Here is a 14,372-nt window from a genome sequence, read left to right on the forward strand (position 1 = left end):
AGCTGGTTTCAGTACAGTAGGGATTTTTCCAATCTGATCAGAATTCTATTTACTTGAATTAAGTAAGGGAATGGAAGCACAATGTGTGCCCCATTTTTAAATCATAAAACAAAAATTATTTTCAAGTGACCAATGGTTAGGTAACAACTCTGCTCTTTGAACTTGCTGATCTTTCCTTTTGTGGGGATTTAATAATAGAAAAAGATGCAATGCAGTGTAAACACATTCAGGGTAAAATTTTCAAACCTAAGTGATTTAGGAACCTAAGCCCCATTGGGTTTCATTGGAAGTCGGGGGCCAGAATGATTTAGTTGCTTTTGACAATGGAGCTTAGGCGCTTTTGAAAAATGTTACTTTGAGTCATTTTAGTGCAAAGTGGTCATCCAACAAAAAAAGCGAGAGAATTAATTCCACAATCAGGCAAACCCCACAAACAAATATCAAAACCAAATTCCTATATTTTCACTTCCATCACTGATGTTTACAATGATAAGGGATAGCTCAGTGGTTTGAGCATTGGCCTGCTAAACCCAGTTGAGAGTTCAGTCCTTGAGGGGGCCACTTAGGGATCTTGAGGCAAAAGCAGTACTTGGTCCTGCTAGTGAAGGAGGCGGCTGGACCCGATGGCCTTTCGGGATCCCTTCCAGTTTTATGAGATAGGTATATCTCCATATATTATATTATTATGTGTCCAGTCCTATCCCAAGTAATCCTACTAACTTCAATAGGGCTACTCATGTGAGTAAGGGCTCCAGTCTCAGACCTTTCATAAATAAAAAGCACTATTCATTCCAGCAGCATCGCTGAGTGAAGGAAATCATGAAGGGGATGAACTGTCACACTACAAATGAGAGATTTTGGCATCGGTGAATGAATTAGCAGGAATGAAGGGGTCAACTGGAAAAAGCTTAGAGAATGCCTCCAACATCCTGGCACTCAGCAATTTTGGAAAAGGAAATTCAGAGGTGGCATATGACAGTTCAATGGAGTTGTGGTAAAGGATATTTTTTAAAGTTTGCCAGAGCGTGCCTAAGGGTATATTAATGCTGGCAGTAAATTCCTGAGGGGGAGATCTAAATTAACTACTAAACATTGCTAGTAAAGGAGCAGAGAGCCTAACAGAGTCAGGTTTCATCCATTATCCCTTCAGCAAATTCAGCTTCAAGAATTAATGACCTATGGGCATTGTGTCCGCCCCATGTCCCTTCAGCTGTTAAACTGCAGCTTTCCTGAAAAACGGGGCCAGCAGACCAAACAACTTCGGATGAGACATTCGTAAGGAGCACTGGCTAGTAACATGAACTTGGTCCCTTAGCTTTATTTCAGCTGCTGTTCCAACTGACCTGACCTTACAGAAGGCAAGCTTAAATTTCCATGCATGTTATAACATCATTAGGCAAGTTCTAACACAAACTTTTATTATGTAATACCACTTATATAGCAACTTTTAATCAGTTGATCTTAAAGGGCTTTGCAAAGGAGGTCAGTGCCATTATTCCCATTTTACAGACGGGGAACCTGAAGCACAGAGGTGAAATGACTTGCCCAATGTCGATCAGTAGGCCAGTGGCAAAACTGGGAATAGAACTTATGTTCCCTTAGGCCCAGTCCAGTCCTCTATTCCCTTAGCCACTCTGCCTCCTTTTCTTCTTCTTGATCCTCTTGCACCACCAGGTGCATAGGGTGTCCACCAGTTTCCAGAGCTACCAAGCACATCCCTCCCAGTTGGCAGATGGGGAAGTGTCCACATTTGGGCAGTGTGGAATAATGAATAAGGAACCATGGACCGAAGGTTGTGCATGGGGCTGATAACCCTATCACATAAAACAAACTTACTACAGAAACAAACACCAGGTGTCATATTGGTATGCAGCAGGCTTGAACAAGAGATCAACTTCATATGAAGAATATGAAACCAAATCCATCAACATGACACTCAGAAGCCTGAACAGACCAGCACAAGCCCAAAACAAATGGTGGAAACTCTGTCTCCCCTGAGGTTAATTATAAATCTAGAGACAAGGAATAATGGGCAATGATGTGTACAGAGAGAGCTGGTGGGATGGATATTGATTAATGCTCCTAAAATGTCTAAATGCTCCAAGGCATTATGAGCTATAGCTTAGGCTCATCCACCAAATATCCCTACAGCCAAGATGGGTGAGTAGGGGTTCCCATCCTTATTGCTGCAGGGGACTTGAACTAAGCTCTTATTTCAAATTCCACTTGTGGTGGACCTGCCCCATAAGTGAACTTATACTGGCAAGAGAGCAGATCTACAACGGCTGCAGTTACTAAAACAGCAGTTCCACTTGCTCCATTTGGGGCATTAAATTGGATAGATTTACTACTCAGCCAAACTAATAAGTCCCTTCACCCCCGCACTTGACTGACACATGCAGATATATCATTGCATGATTTTGGAAGGTTTCCCTTAAATAATCATTACAAATGCATTATGTATGAGATACAGCTGACCTAGAAAGGGTTAGGCACTCAGATACTTTGGTGATGAGTGCAGCATAAGCACCTATATAGAACTGAATAGGCTACAGTGACAGCATACATTTGACTATTAGATCTGGAATAAACCATCCTTTTAATACTTGGATAGGTTTTTGCTACATTCTTGAATTTACACAATCTTTTGGTACTGTTGCTTCTACTCTAGCTAGATTATCTACTGTAAGTGTGTAGGAGACTTAGCCGCAGGATTTAAAGAGACAGAGTACATGAATAGATATGAAATCTACTCAGTCAGGTCTGTCTTTTGACATCATGTATCTTAGGAAAATCTCTCATTTGTCAACTTCTCCTTATATTCCATCTAGGCTCTGTAATAATGACCCAGGGGCACCCTTTCCTCCCCCCACAAAGCTAATCAGTTGGCTACCATCAAACTAATCAATTAGCTGGAGACAGTCATTAAAATGGATTAGGACTGAGCCAGAGATCAACATTTCACAAGTCACAAGGTTTACAGTTTAAATGCAGACCAACAATAGCCAATTTACCCAACATGAACAGCAACTCAGCTGTCTTTCCTATTGAGCAATTAACTCAAGTGAGATTCATTTTCCCCATAATGCAATTCCAGCACCTAGATTTGTAACAAATTTTTACATGTTCAGCAGATTCCTGGTCAGTCATTCCCCAATATTGCTCTCTAAGCTCTTTGGGAAAAATAATGCAAAAGAAACTTGCCTTTCATTCATATGCAAATATATATATATATATATTTTCTATTTTGAATATGTTTTAATCTGTTTGTGGTCAGATATCAATTAAAAGGAAAGGCTATGACACTGTTTTACATGCATGTCAGTGAATCAATCAATACAAATAAAATAGCGCAAATTCTCCCCAGTAAATAGCCCATTGGATTGTACACAGAGCTCAAAAATGCTCTACATAATAACCCTCTGAACTAGTCACTGTGTGTTAACTTTCTTATAATCTCCTTGGAATAAATAATATTATCTCTAAAGAGGATTCGACAATTAAAACAAACAACTATTGCAGAATAGACCATATTCTCTTATTAGTCATATTCTGCTCTCTAGATATCAGATTTACTTTCAGTACAACTTATTCTGCTCATCAGTGTTCTCTCTCTTATCTCCTATTCCCCCTCTGTCCTGTCCACCAATGGAAAGGCTCCGTTGAGAAAAAAATTGCAGAGATTTTTGGAAAACAATTTTTATCCCCCATTTACAAAATGGTTACTGCTCTAATGGACACCTAACATAAAAAGTTATATCATACAATTCAATGTCAGAGCTCCAATATGAGTAGGACCTGGTAGCAACACCACAGTGGGGGCCCAGATGAGTCCCCATAATAAACCTCCATTTTGCCATGGACATGTAAAGGTAAATTCATTCAAAGCGGAAACTTGGCAGATGGTTGCTTTTTGAAGACAACTATAGGAACTGGTTTGGATTTTTCTGTGCTGGTGTCACAAAGATTTCTTTGGTTTCTGTACAATTTGGGATCAGCGTGAAAATTTGCACTTTCTTGGCTGCAGGGCACCACATAAGTACCAATACATTTTCATCGTAGCAAGGCAGCTCTCAAGGATGATTGTAAACAAGCAGCCCCCATCTCTCTCTCTCTCAAGTAATAGGTTGTACCCTTTTCTCAACAAGAGGGCTGCTACAGGCCCATTCTTTCCTTCTCTCACTCTGAGGATGAGTGAGAACCCTGAAGACCTCATAATTTCCCCTGCTTTACAACTCCTCTCCTCAATAGTGGACGTAACTCCCTTTTAAGCCAGTGAGCCTCTCTCCTTAACAGTCTGGTGTGAATGCTCTAGCACAGGAGTGGACAAACTTTTTGGCCTGAGGGGTTCCGAAACTGTATGGAGGGCTGCGTAGGGAAGGCTGTGCCTCCCCAAACATCCTGGCCCCCGCCCCCTATCCGCCCCCTCCCACTTTCTGCCCCCTGACTGCCCCCCTCAGAACTGCCAACCGATCCAACCTAATTGCCCATGTGGGACCCCACCCCCTATACAACACCCCCCTGTTCCCTGTCCCAACTGCCTCAACCCCTATCCACAACCCCGCCCCCTGACAGGCCCACTGGGACTCCCACACCTATCCAACCGCTCCCTGCTCCCTGTCCCATGATTGCCCCCCGGGAACTCCTGCCCCGATCCAACCCCTCTGCTCCCCGCCCCCTTACCACGCCGCTCAGAGCACCAGGACTGGCAGCCGCACAGCCCGGCCGGAGCCAGCTACGCTGCTGCACTGCCCGGCAGGAGCTCGCAGCCCCGTCGCCCAGAGTGCTGGCGGTACGGCGAGCTGAGGCTGCAAGGGTGGGGGCACACCAGGGGAGGGGCCGGTGGCTAGCCTCCCCGCCAGGAGCTCAAGAGCCAGGCAAGACAGCCCCACAGGCCACACAGTTTGCCCACCTCTAATCTAGCACATCTTCCCAAGATGCAGACACCCTGCCTCCACTGCAAAATCCAGCCCAGAGAATGAAAACCCAAGTCTTCCACATGGTGATGAAGAGTACTAGGATACAATTACCTTGTCTCATTTTTAGACACCACTCAACCCCACTGTATAAATCCTATTGTACCTCACTAGGAATAAACCAAACAAGTTAGCAAAGGTGGTATGGTACACTGAATTGGTCTCAACAGCAACTGTGGGGCTTGCAAGTTACCACAAATAATCCCAATTGTTCTTAACCTGGGACTGAATTCTACACCTGAAACCTGGAAATCTCAGCAATACTAGAGCTAAATTCTTCTGTCTGCTCAACCAGGTCAGAATGAGAGCGGAAGCAATACTTTGGTAGCCAACTGGCTATTGCCTTTCTTTCAGGAGGCAATCTCGGTTCTTATAAGGCTTGAAATAGCTATCTTAGGTTTGAGGAAGGGTGGGCTGAAAGTCAGCAGCTGTTTGAATACATCTGTTTGACTCACTCTGTTGAGGTCACCACAGATTGAGGACATCTTTGGACAGGCTTCAAGGATCTGCTTGCATTTTAATGGAACACACCCTGAAGTCAGGCAGTGATTTGGAAGTTGTAAGCGTAACTATAGGGTGTGCGTGTGTGGGGAGGGAATGTCAGGCCATAAACTGCATTCCATAACGACTCATTTCAATGCTCATGGAAGAAATATTCATCAAGATCTCAAAAGGAAAGTTGTGTGTGTTTCTAGTCAACTACACTACATACAAAGGACCATCTATATGGTTATTCTGGAAAGGAACTCTGAAGAGTACCTCAGGAAACGGTAAAATTCTTTGGAGGAAAAACAGCCCCATGCACTGAGAGCAACATTGCCAGAGCAGCAGATTTCAGTATAGTTACAGTACAGACTATTCAACAGGCAGGGAATTGGCAAGACTGTAACCAAGACAGTACCATTCAGCTGCTTACTTTGTTCACTGGCTTCTCTGGGGTTTTCACTGTCAGGTCAGCCTGTTTTCCTTTCTTTGATGGCGTTCGCTTTATTTTTGGTGAATGAAACTTGTCCATCAACTTCATGGTGAAAGAGGAGAGATGGGAGCGCTGAGAATCTGGAAAGAAGCACAGGCAGATACATTATTAGGCTGGAGTAGATTTTTTGGGGAACAGGCAAGTTGTGCTACAAAATTATCTAGAAGAGCAGACTGTGAATACAAAACAGCACTGATATAGAGTGATGTGAATTCTAACTATATTTCCAAGTGTAATAACCACCACCATTCTCTGTTTCGCCCCAGATACAGCTATTCTAAAATTCAGAGAAAAAGACAATGAGGTTGCTTTTCCTGTACTACATCAGGATCAGAGTAATAATGATAGCTACTTCTTATACAGCGCATTTTTACCAATAGATCTTAAAGTTTTTTACAAAGAATGGAAATATCATTACCCCAATTTTACAGATGGGGAAACTGAGGCACAGGAAATGACTTGCCAATGTCACCCACAGGCCTGTGGCAATGCTGGGAACAGAAGCAAGGTCTCTTGAGTTCCAGTCCATTTGTCTATCCCCTAGGACACATGGCCTTTGAATGGTTTTGTATGAATAGTTTGCCCAAAAACCTGGATCTTCATATCTCCAAAGGGTTTCAGTTCAAACAGTGGCCTACATGTCAGGGTGGACCATTAGAACACAAGGAGTAGATTGCTTCCAGACATGTACACCCTAAAGCAGTTTAATTAGAGGACTGAGTAAAATAGTTTCCTCATGGGAGGACACATTTTTCATTGTGGAAATCAACTTTTTTTCAGGTTTGTGAGTGTCTGAAAAATGGAAGGCTCAAAGATCTATGATGCTGTCACACAGATTTTCTGATGAGATTTTTTTTTAAACTGTTTAGCTGTGCTGCTAAATAGAACAGAGTTTATAAGCTGCCTTCCTGGCAGTGAGCAACTTGGATTGTATTTTGAGGAAACAGCATTTTAATAGGAAAGGTACGAATTGCTCTTGTAGTGAGCCAGACAACTCTGACAGCAAACAGTAAACTTGCCTTCACGTACATTATCTGCAAAGGTAAACACTTACCCTTGAACGTTCCCTTGCCCTTTTGGCTTATCTGGGAATTGACTGCATTGGTCGTAATGAACAACAGCGACATCTCCCATGTGTGTAGTGCTGCACCTTCTTGTTAGCGTACAGACTACAAATAGAGTGGGCTGCTGAGTCAAATCTAGCATTCAGCAGCTAAATACCACATAGCTGCATTAGTATTGCTTCTGCATTCACAAAGCACTAACCACAACTCGGGGAAAGAACCTGGGCTTACCGCCTCCCTTTAAAGAGAATTAAGCATTACTAACTATCATCAGGAAGGCCGATTTTAGTCTCTTCTGTTCCCACCTTCACCAGAGCAAAAACTCCAACTAATGAAGTCATGTGTCACAATTTTACAAGCACCCTGTTAGCTGATGCTCAGTGGTCACTGGTTACCATCTATTCTAGTAACTGGATCTCTAGTAGCTGCCCTCCTGTCAATACTTAAGTCTGAACACAAATGTGCCACTTCACACAACATTCTAGGGACACTATCAGGCCAAAAATACACTCTCTGTAGAAATAAGCTTTTACAAAACCTGAGACCAAGAGAAATATTTCAAACAAATTTATCTTAAAAACCTCAGTAGAAACTGGGTCGCCTCCAACATATATACACACACTCTCTGTACTGTGTGCAACCTAAACATTACAGTGTGCTTGCTACTGCAGGAGAAACTGAAATTGACTAGACAAAGTAGGGGAGAAAAGCAAGAAACTGACCAGTCTATGCTCCTTGTCCAAGTTCATAAAGTTGAAAAATATAAAGCAGCATATATGGTAAAAAGTAAAATTTAGCATCAGAACATTGCAGGAACTTTTTTAAACTTAAGGCTCTTCTTATTTTTCAAATTTAGGTACTTAGTACAGTCATCCAAACCCAGATTAAGCAGTTTAAATAAAAGTGGACTAATTATCAAAGTTGCTGAGTCCACTCAGCTCTCATTAATTTCAGTGGGTGATCAGCACCTCTGACAACAAGTCACTTATTTAGGTGCCTAATCTTAACTAATTAAATTTGAAAATTTGGACCTAAATTATTAGGATTTTAAAGTGTCCAGTGTGCCTTTGAATGGTCCATAAAAACATCTTTCAACTTTCCATCCTCATTTTCATATACCAATTAACTCAATCAATAAATGCAAAGAAATGCATGTTGGAAAACATAATCCCAACTATACATATAAAATGATGGGGTCTAAATTATCTGTTACCACTAAAGAAAGAGATCTTGGAGTCATTGTGGATAGTTCTCTGAAAACATCTACTCAATGTGCAATGGCAGTCACAGAAATGAACAGAATGTTGGGGATCATTAAGAAAGAGATAGATAATAAGACAGAAAATATCATATTGCCTCTATATAAATCCATGGTACGCCCACACGTTGAATACTGCATGTAGATGTGGTCGTCCCATCTCAAAAAAGATATATTGGAATTGGAAAAGGTTCCGAAAAGGGCAACAAAAATGATCGGGATATGGAATGGCTTCCATAAGAGGAGAGATTAATAAAATTGGGACTTTTTAGCTTGGAAAAGAGATGACTGAAGGAGAGTATGACTGAGGTTTATAAAATCATGACTGGTGTGGAGAAAGTAAATAAGGAAGTGTTATTTACTCCTTCTTACAACACAAGAACTAGGGGTCACCAAATGAAATTAATAGGCCGCAGGTTTAAAACAAATAAGGGAAGTATTTCTTCACACAACGCACAGTCAACCTGTGGAACTCCTTGCCAGAGAATGTTGTGAAGGCCAAGCCTATAACAGGGTTCAAAAAAAGAACTAGATAAATTCATGGAGGATAAGTCCATCCATGGCTATTAGCCAGGATGGGCAGGGATGGTGTCCCTAGCCTCTGTTTTCCAGAAGCTGGGAATGAGAGACAGGGAATGGATCACTTGATGATTACCTGTTCTGTTCATTACCTCTGGGGCACCTGGCACTGGCCACTGTCAGAAGACAGAATACTGGGCTAGATGGACCTTTGGTCTGATCAAGTATGGTCGTTCTTATGTAACAGTGGAAGGAAGGAAGGAAAGAAAGAAAGAAACCTACTAGATAAAGTGGTGTAAGCTAAAGAAATCCAATCAATCGATTAGACAGCAGATTCAACTTTCCAAGGAAGGTTTAGTCAGTCAGTCACTCATAACTTCAGAAAGCTAGGAGGTCAGAGTTAAGATCTTTTAGAAACTAAAAATAACTATCTATTGTTCCCATAGGAGAGGGGTGTTTAAACTAAACGTAAATTTTGAAAAGCTGATTTTGACAGGTCAAATTACATCTCTCCCCCTTCTAGTAACATGGGGTTTTTTTTGTGGGGGAGTAAGACCATTCAAGCTATAACTATAATATACAGCTTTACAATATAGGCAGAATATTCAGCTATTCATATTCATAACATGGGAGGCACCACCTGTTATATTCCTTCATCCATACCAATCACTCAAGTAAATCAGCAAATGAAAAGGAAAATCCCATTTCCGCAGCCCTCAACCAATAAAAGACACCATATGAGAACCTCATAACCCAAGTCTGGTTCAATGCAACAAGCAAGTGTACCCCAGGAGTGACACCAGTGAAGTCAGAGATCAGTTTGATCGAATGTAGACAAAGGCTAATGTAACATAAAATTATGCCTTTTAAGGATTTTATAGAGGCCAGAAAAGTTGGAAAACAGGTTTTCAGTGTTTCTGGTGGTTCCATCCACCAGTACGTTTCTGCACATGAGACAGTGCATGGAACAATCTATTCATTACTCAGCCCAGTGATGTCAAACGGGCTAGATGTGGCTGGGTTACATACATGTCATTAACAGAAAGGGCTGGACATTTTCTTGTTATAGCTTCTAAGTTAAGGCTCATGGTATCTTAAAGACACCTATAAACATTTAAGTATTTAAAGACTTGGTGCCTGTGGGAAAATATTTTGTTAATACAGTTAGTTGCATAAAAACTGCATATTTTTAAAAATAATTCATTTGCTTTTGCTGCAGTATTTTATGCCATCACAACTGGTTGCTGTGGAAACAATTAGGATGTTACCAACAGGTCATAACTTCAGACTGGAAGCTGGCATTGGAATAAGAGGAACTCCTCTTTAAAACAAAGACACATGACAACTGGATGTGGTCCTATGTGGGGAGAGGGGAATGTTTTGAAGAGAGAGAAAAATTCTTAAGTGTATGGTAGGTTGGCAGAACTGTTCTCCAATTAGGTGTTTTTCAAAGTGTATCCCGTGCCACCAGCTGCTGTTTAATTTCTGTTTTTTAAATCCACCGAGGAACACATAATGATCCCTGGCTGTTGCAGGCAAAACCAGACATACATCAATCGACCTGAAATATCGCTCAGAGCAGCTGGCATCCTGACTTAGCAACAATTTACGTCATTGCTTTACATCCATGGGGGTCTCCAAACTCTTAAACACTCCCAGCCCCACCCCCGAGTCCTCAAGGTCACTGTGGTCAGCACTTCCCAACCGCTTTGAGAACGCTTTTGTTCTTTACTTTTGCAAAGACACCAGTGGTATCTAATTTGCACAGTATGTCAGGGTTTTACACACATTCACATGTGGCAGGAGAAGGCATGGATCAAAGTCCTTTAAATATTCAGGCAAACACTGCAATTAGAATAATTAATCTAGAGGGAAAAGAATGGTAGTGGCAATAGAATGCATCTCTGACTCCTCCACCATTGAGAGGCAAGGATCCTATTTAAACCAGTATCAGAGGGGTAGTCATGTTTGTCGCTTTTTACAGATCCAGACTAAGAGTCCTGTGGCACCTTACAGACTAACAGACATATTGCTCTAATACATCTGCTAATCTATAAGATGCCAAAGGACTCTTTGGCTCTATTTAAATGACCTAAATCAGCGGTTTTGTTAGCTTAAGGCAGATGATATTCCGCATCTACAGGCCCTTAAGATGCCCTACTTTGAAGATCGTAAACAATGCAACTTTTATTTCCTACCTGGTCTTTTTGTCTACAATGAGCATGTTTCCTAATTCTCCTGGTCACAAGATTTTGCTGCATTTATGTTTAAGTGAATGGCTCACCTACCAACCCCCAATACTCTCTTACATTCAACAAAATTTTACTTTCCACTTACAATATCACTTTTTATGTTCAAAGCACTTTATAAACAGATCTAATTTATCTTCAAATACTTATTTTATCCTCATTTCATAGATGGGAAACGGGCATGAGATGGTAAAGTGACTTGCCCAATCAAACCATGGAGGGGAGTCAGTGTTGGAGCTGCAATTAGGATGCAGAACTTCTTGATTTCCAATTCTATGCTAAAACACTTGGATTATACCTCTCACCACACTCTCATAAATCCAATTGAGGTTATTCATACACTGAACAGCGATAAATGTTTTCTGTCTCTCAGGTGCTGTCACTGTTCAAATAGACATATTGGTCAAGTATTATTTGTACAATCTACATTTTCTCAATGAGTTGCATATGTGTGGACTGTCAAAAGAGAAATTATGCTTAAGTAGCAACAAGTAGGAATGCACTGGCTCAGAAGGATGTAAGTTAACAAGGCTTTTACAAATACAGGCAAAAACACCAAAAGAAAAAAGCACAGCTGTGTAGGACTTACTAGATCTGCTATCATGGAACTGATCTGCTTTGAAAAATCCTTTTACTTTTACTCACTTCAGTACTAAAATGTCTAACGTCCTATGGCTCTCTAGCAAATAGCTGAAAGAGGAGAGCAGCTATTACGTGGTTTGAAAATGTACATGGGAGAACAGGAAATGATCATGGCAGTGAGTGGATGAAAGACTGTCCTCCTGCATTTTGTTCGCCTAGCTACAATATTAAACTACTTAATACATAAGTACGTGAGCTCTGGTGCCACGTCTTTGAACTATTTGCTGAAGTGCCATTGGATTTGCTAGATGCTTCATCCATTTAAAATGATTCTAGGATATTACACTCACCCCTATTAAGCACCTGCAGGCAGCACTGAATGAGAATACCAGCACTGAACTTTTGAACCTCTCTTCCCCTTTTGATGCATAGGAGTGGGGTATTCTGTACTTCTTGATATGGCGCATTCAAATGGCTTCAAAGCTAATGGGAAAAAGTCAGGGTAAGAAAGCTTGATGGAACTATTACAACTGGAGGGGAAAAATACAATCAAATCAGAGGAACTGTTGGCTTTCCATCCTCTCCCATTTCATCTGTCTGGTGAGTTTGCTGCTGCTCAGGTCTTAAAGGAAAAATAAACCCTCAAAATTATTTTGCTGTGGATTCATATGTCTTGACTTCTAACTGGCAGTTTTAAAACATCAATCCTTTCATTGCTAATTCCATCCTCCTATTAAAGAGAAACCTTGCTCTGTTGTGTTTGAACATGCTCCAGCTGTTGAGTCATGGCCTTGCCGCAGCTTTAAAGCCAGTCTCCCCCATGTCGGCACGTGTCTGGGTTCTGACCACACACAAAATCTTAGAAAGCTCATGCGATATGAGTGTGCTCTAAGTGTCTTTGGAGCCATGTGCAAATGGAACAGCTCACAAATCTCCACCCTTTAAATGTTCATCTGATGCCATAACACAAGGCTGCTAGGTAGAAAGGCTGGTCTGTCTAGGTGACGGTCTTGTTGTATGGGCTGAGAAAAGCAACACCGTCAGTTTGAACAAACTTGTGTTGCTTGCCAGTCTGCTGACAGAATGTTACATCTCATGAGGAAAGAAGGGCTGATTTTAAACTACAGAGGATTAAGAGGTGCAGGGAAAGACAGAGATAAATCAGTCTAAGTGCTGAATGTAGCTGTGACTAAACTAGACTCTGCTTAAGGGGAGATTACTAGTCAAAGCCCTAGTTCTGTAACATCACTAGAATGGAAAGATGATGACATTCCACTTGGGCTCAAATGAATGGCAGAAATTAGGGCTGTCAAGTGATAAAAAAAATAATCGCGCTGTTAAACAATAACAGAATACCATTTATTTAAATATTTTTGGACATTTTCTAGTTTCAAATATATTGATTTCAATTACAACACAGAATACCAAGTGTACAGTGCTCAATTTATTTTTGATTACAAATACTTACACTGTGAAAAAACAAAAGAAATAGTATTTTTCAATTCACCTAACACAAGTACTGTAGTGCAATCTCTTTATCATGAAAGTGGAACTTACAAATGTAGAATTATGTACAAAAAAAAACCCCTGCACTCAAAAACAAAACAATGTAAAACTTTAGCTCCTACAAGTCCAATCAGTCCTATTTCTTGTTCAGCCAGTCGCTCAGACAAACATTTGTAGAAGATAATGCTGCCTGCTTCTTGTTTATAATGTCACCTGAAAGTGAGAACAGGAGTTTACATGGCACTGTTGTAGCTAGTGTCACAAGATATTTACATGCCAGATGCACTAAAGAGTCACATGTCTCTTCATGCTTCAACCACCATTCCAGGGAAATGCATCCATGCTGATCATGGGTTCTGCTTGATAACCATCCAAAGCAGTGTAGATTTTCTTTTTTTGTGGTTTGGATTCTGTAGTTTCCACATTAGAGTGTTGCTCTTTTAAAACTTCTGAAAGCATGATCCATACTTCATCCTGCTCAGATTTTGGAAGGCACTTCAGATTCTTAAATCTGGGGTCGAGTGCTGTAGCTATCTTTAGAATTTTCACATTGGTATCTTCTTTACATTTTGTCAAATTTGCTGTGAAAGTGTTCTTAAAATAAACAACATGTGCTGGGTCATCATCCGAGACTGCTATAACATGAAATATACGGCAGTATGTGGGTAAAACAGTAGGAGACATACAATTCTCCCCCAAGGAGTTCAGTCACAAATTTAATTAACACATTTTTTTTTAAAACAAGCGTCATCAGCATGGAAGCATGTCCTCTGGAACAATGGCCGAAGCATGAAGAGGCATATGAATCTTTAGCACATTTGGCATGTAAATATGTTGCGACACTAGCTACAACAGTGCCATGCAAACGCCTGTTCTCACTTTCAGATGACATTGTAATTAAGAAGTGGGCAGCATTATCTCCCGTAAATGTAAACAAACTTATTTCTCTTAGCAATTGGCTGAACAAGAAGTAGGACTGAGTGAACTTGAAGGCTCTACAGTTTTACATTGTTTTGTGTTTGAATGCGGGGGGGGGGTTGTACATAATTCTACATTTGTAAGTTCAACTTTCATGATAAAGAGACTGCACTACAGTACTTGTAATAGGTGAACTGAAAAATACTATTTCTTTTGTTTATCATTTTTACAGTGCAAATATTTGTAATAAAAAATACAAAGGGAGCTCTGTACATTTTGTATTCTGTGTTGCAACTGAAATAGATATATTTGAAAATGTAGAAA

At 40.8% G+C, this 14,372-nt stretch overlaps 1 protein-coding gene across 3 annotated transcripts in view; it reads right to left on the minus strand.

Moving 5' to 3' along the window:
- RAPGEF1 (Rap guanine nucleotide exchange factor 1) overlaps window positions 1–14,372 on the minus strand; it is a 127,411-nt gene that overhangs the window by 69,867 nt on the left and 43,172 nt on the right. For all 3 annotated transcript variants that reach the window (XM_044992771.1, XM_044992769.1, XM_044992770.1), the window contains exon 2: window positions 5,893–6,032. In XM_044992771.1, coding sequence (XP_044848706.1) covers window positions 5,893–6,032 — 140 coding nt within the window. The remainder of the gene's footprint in view (window positions 1–5,892; window positions 6,033–14,372) is intronic.

This window comes from Mauremys mutica, chromosome 18, assembly GCF_020497125.1.
Source record: "Mauremys mutica isolate MM-2020 ecotype Southern chromosome 18, ASM2049712v1, whole genome shotgun sequence".
Taxonomy (NCBI): domain Eukaryota; kingdom Metazoa; phylum Chordata; order Testudines; family Geoemydidae; genus Mauremys; species Mauremys mutica.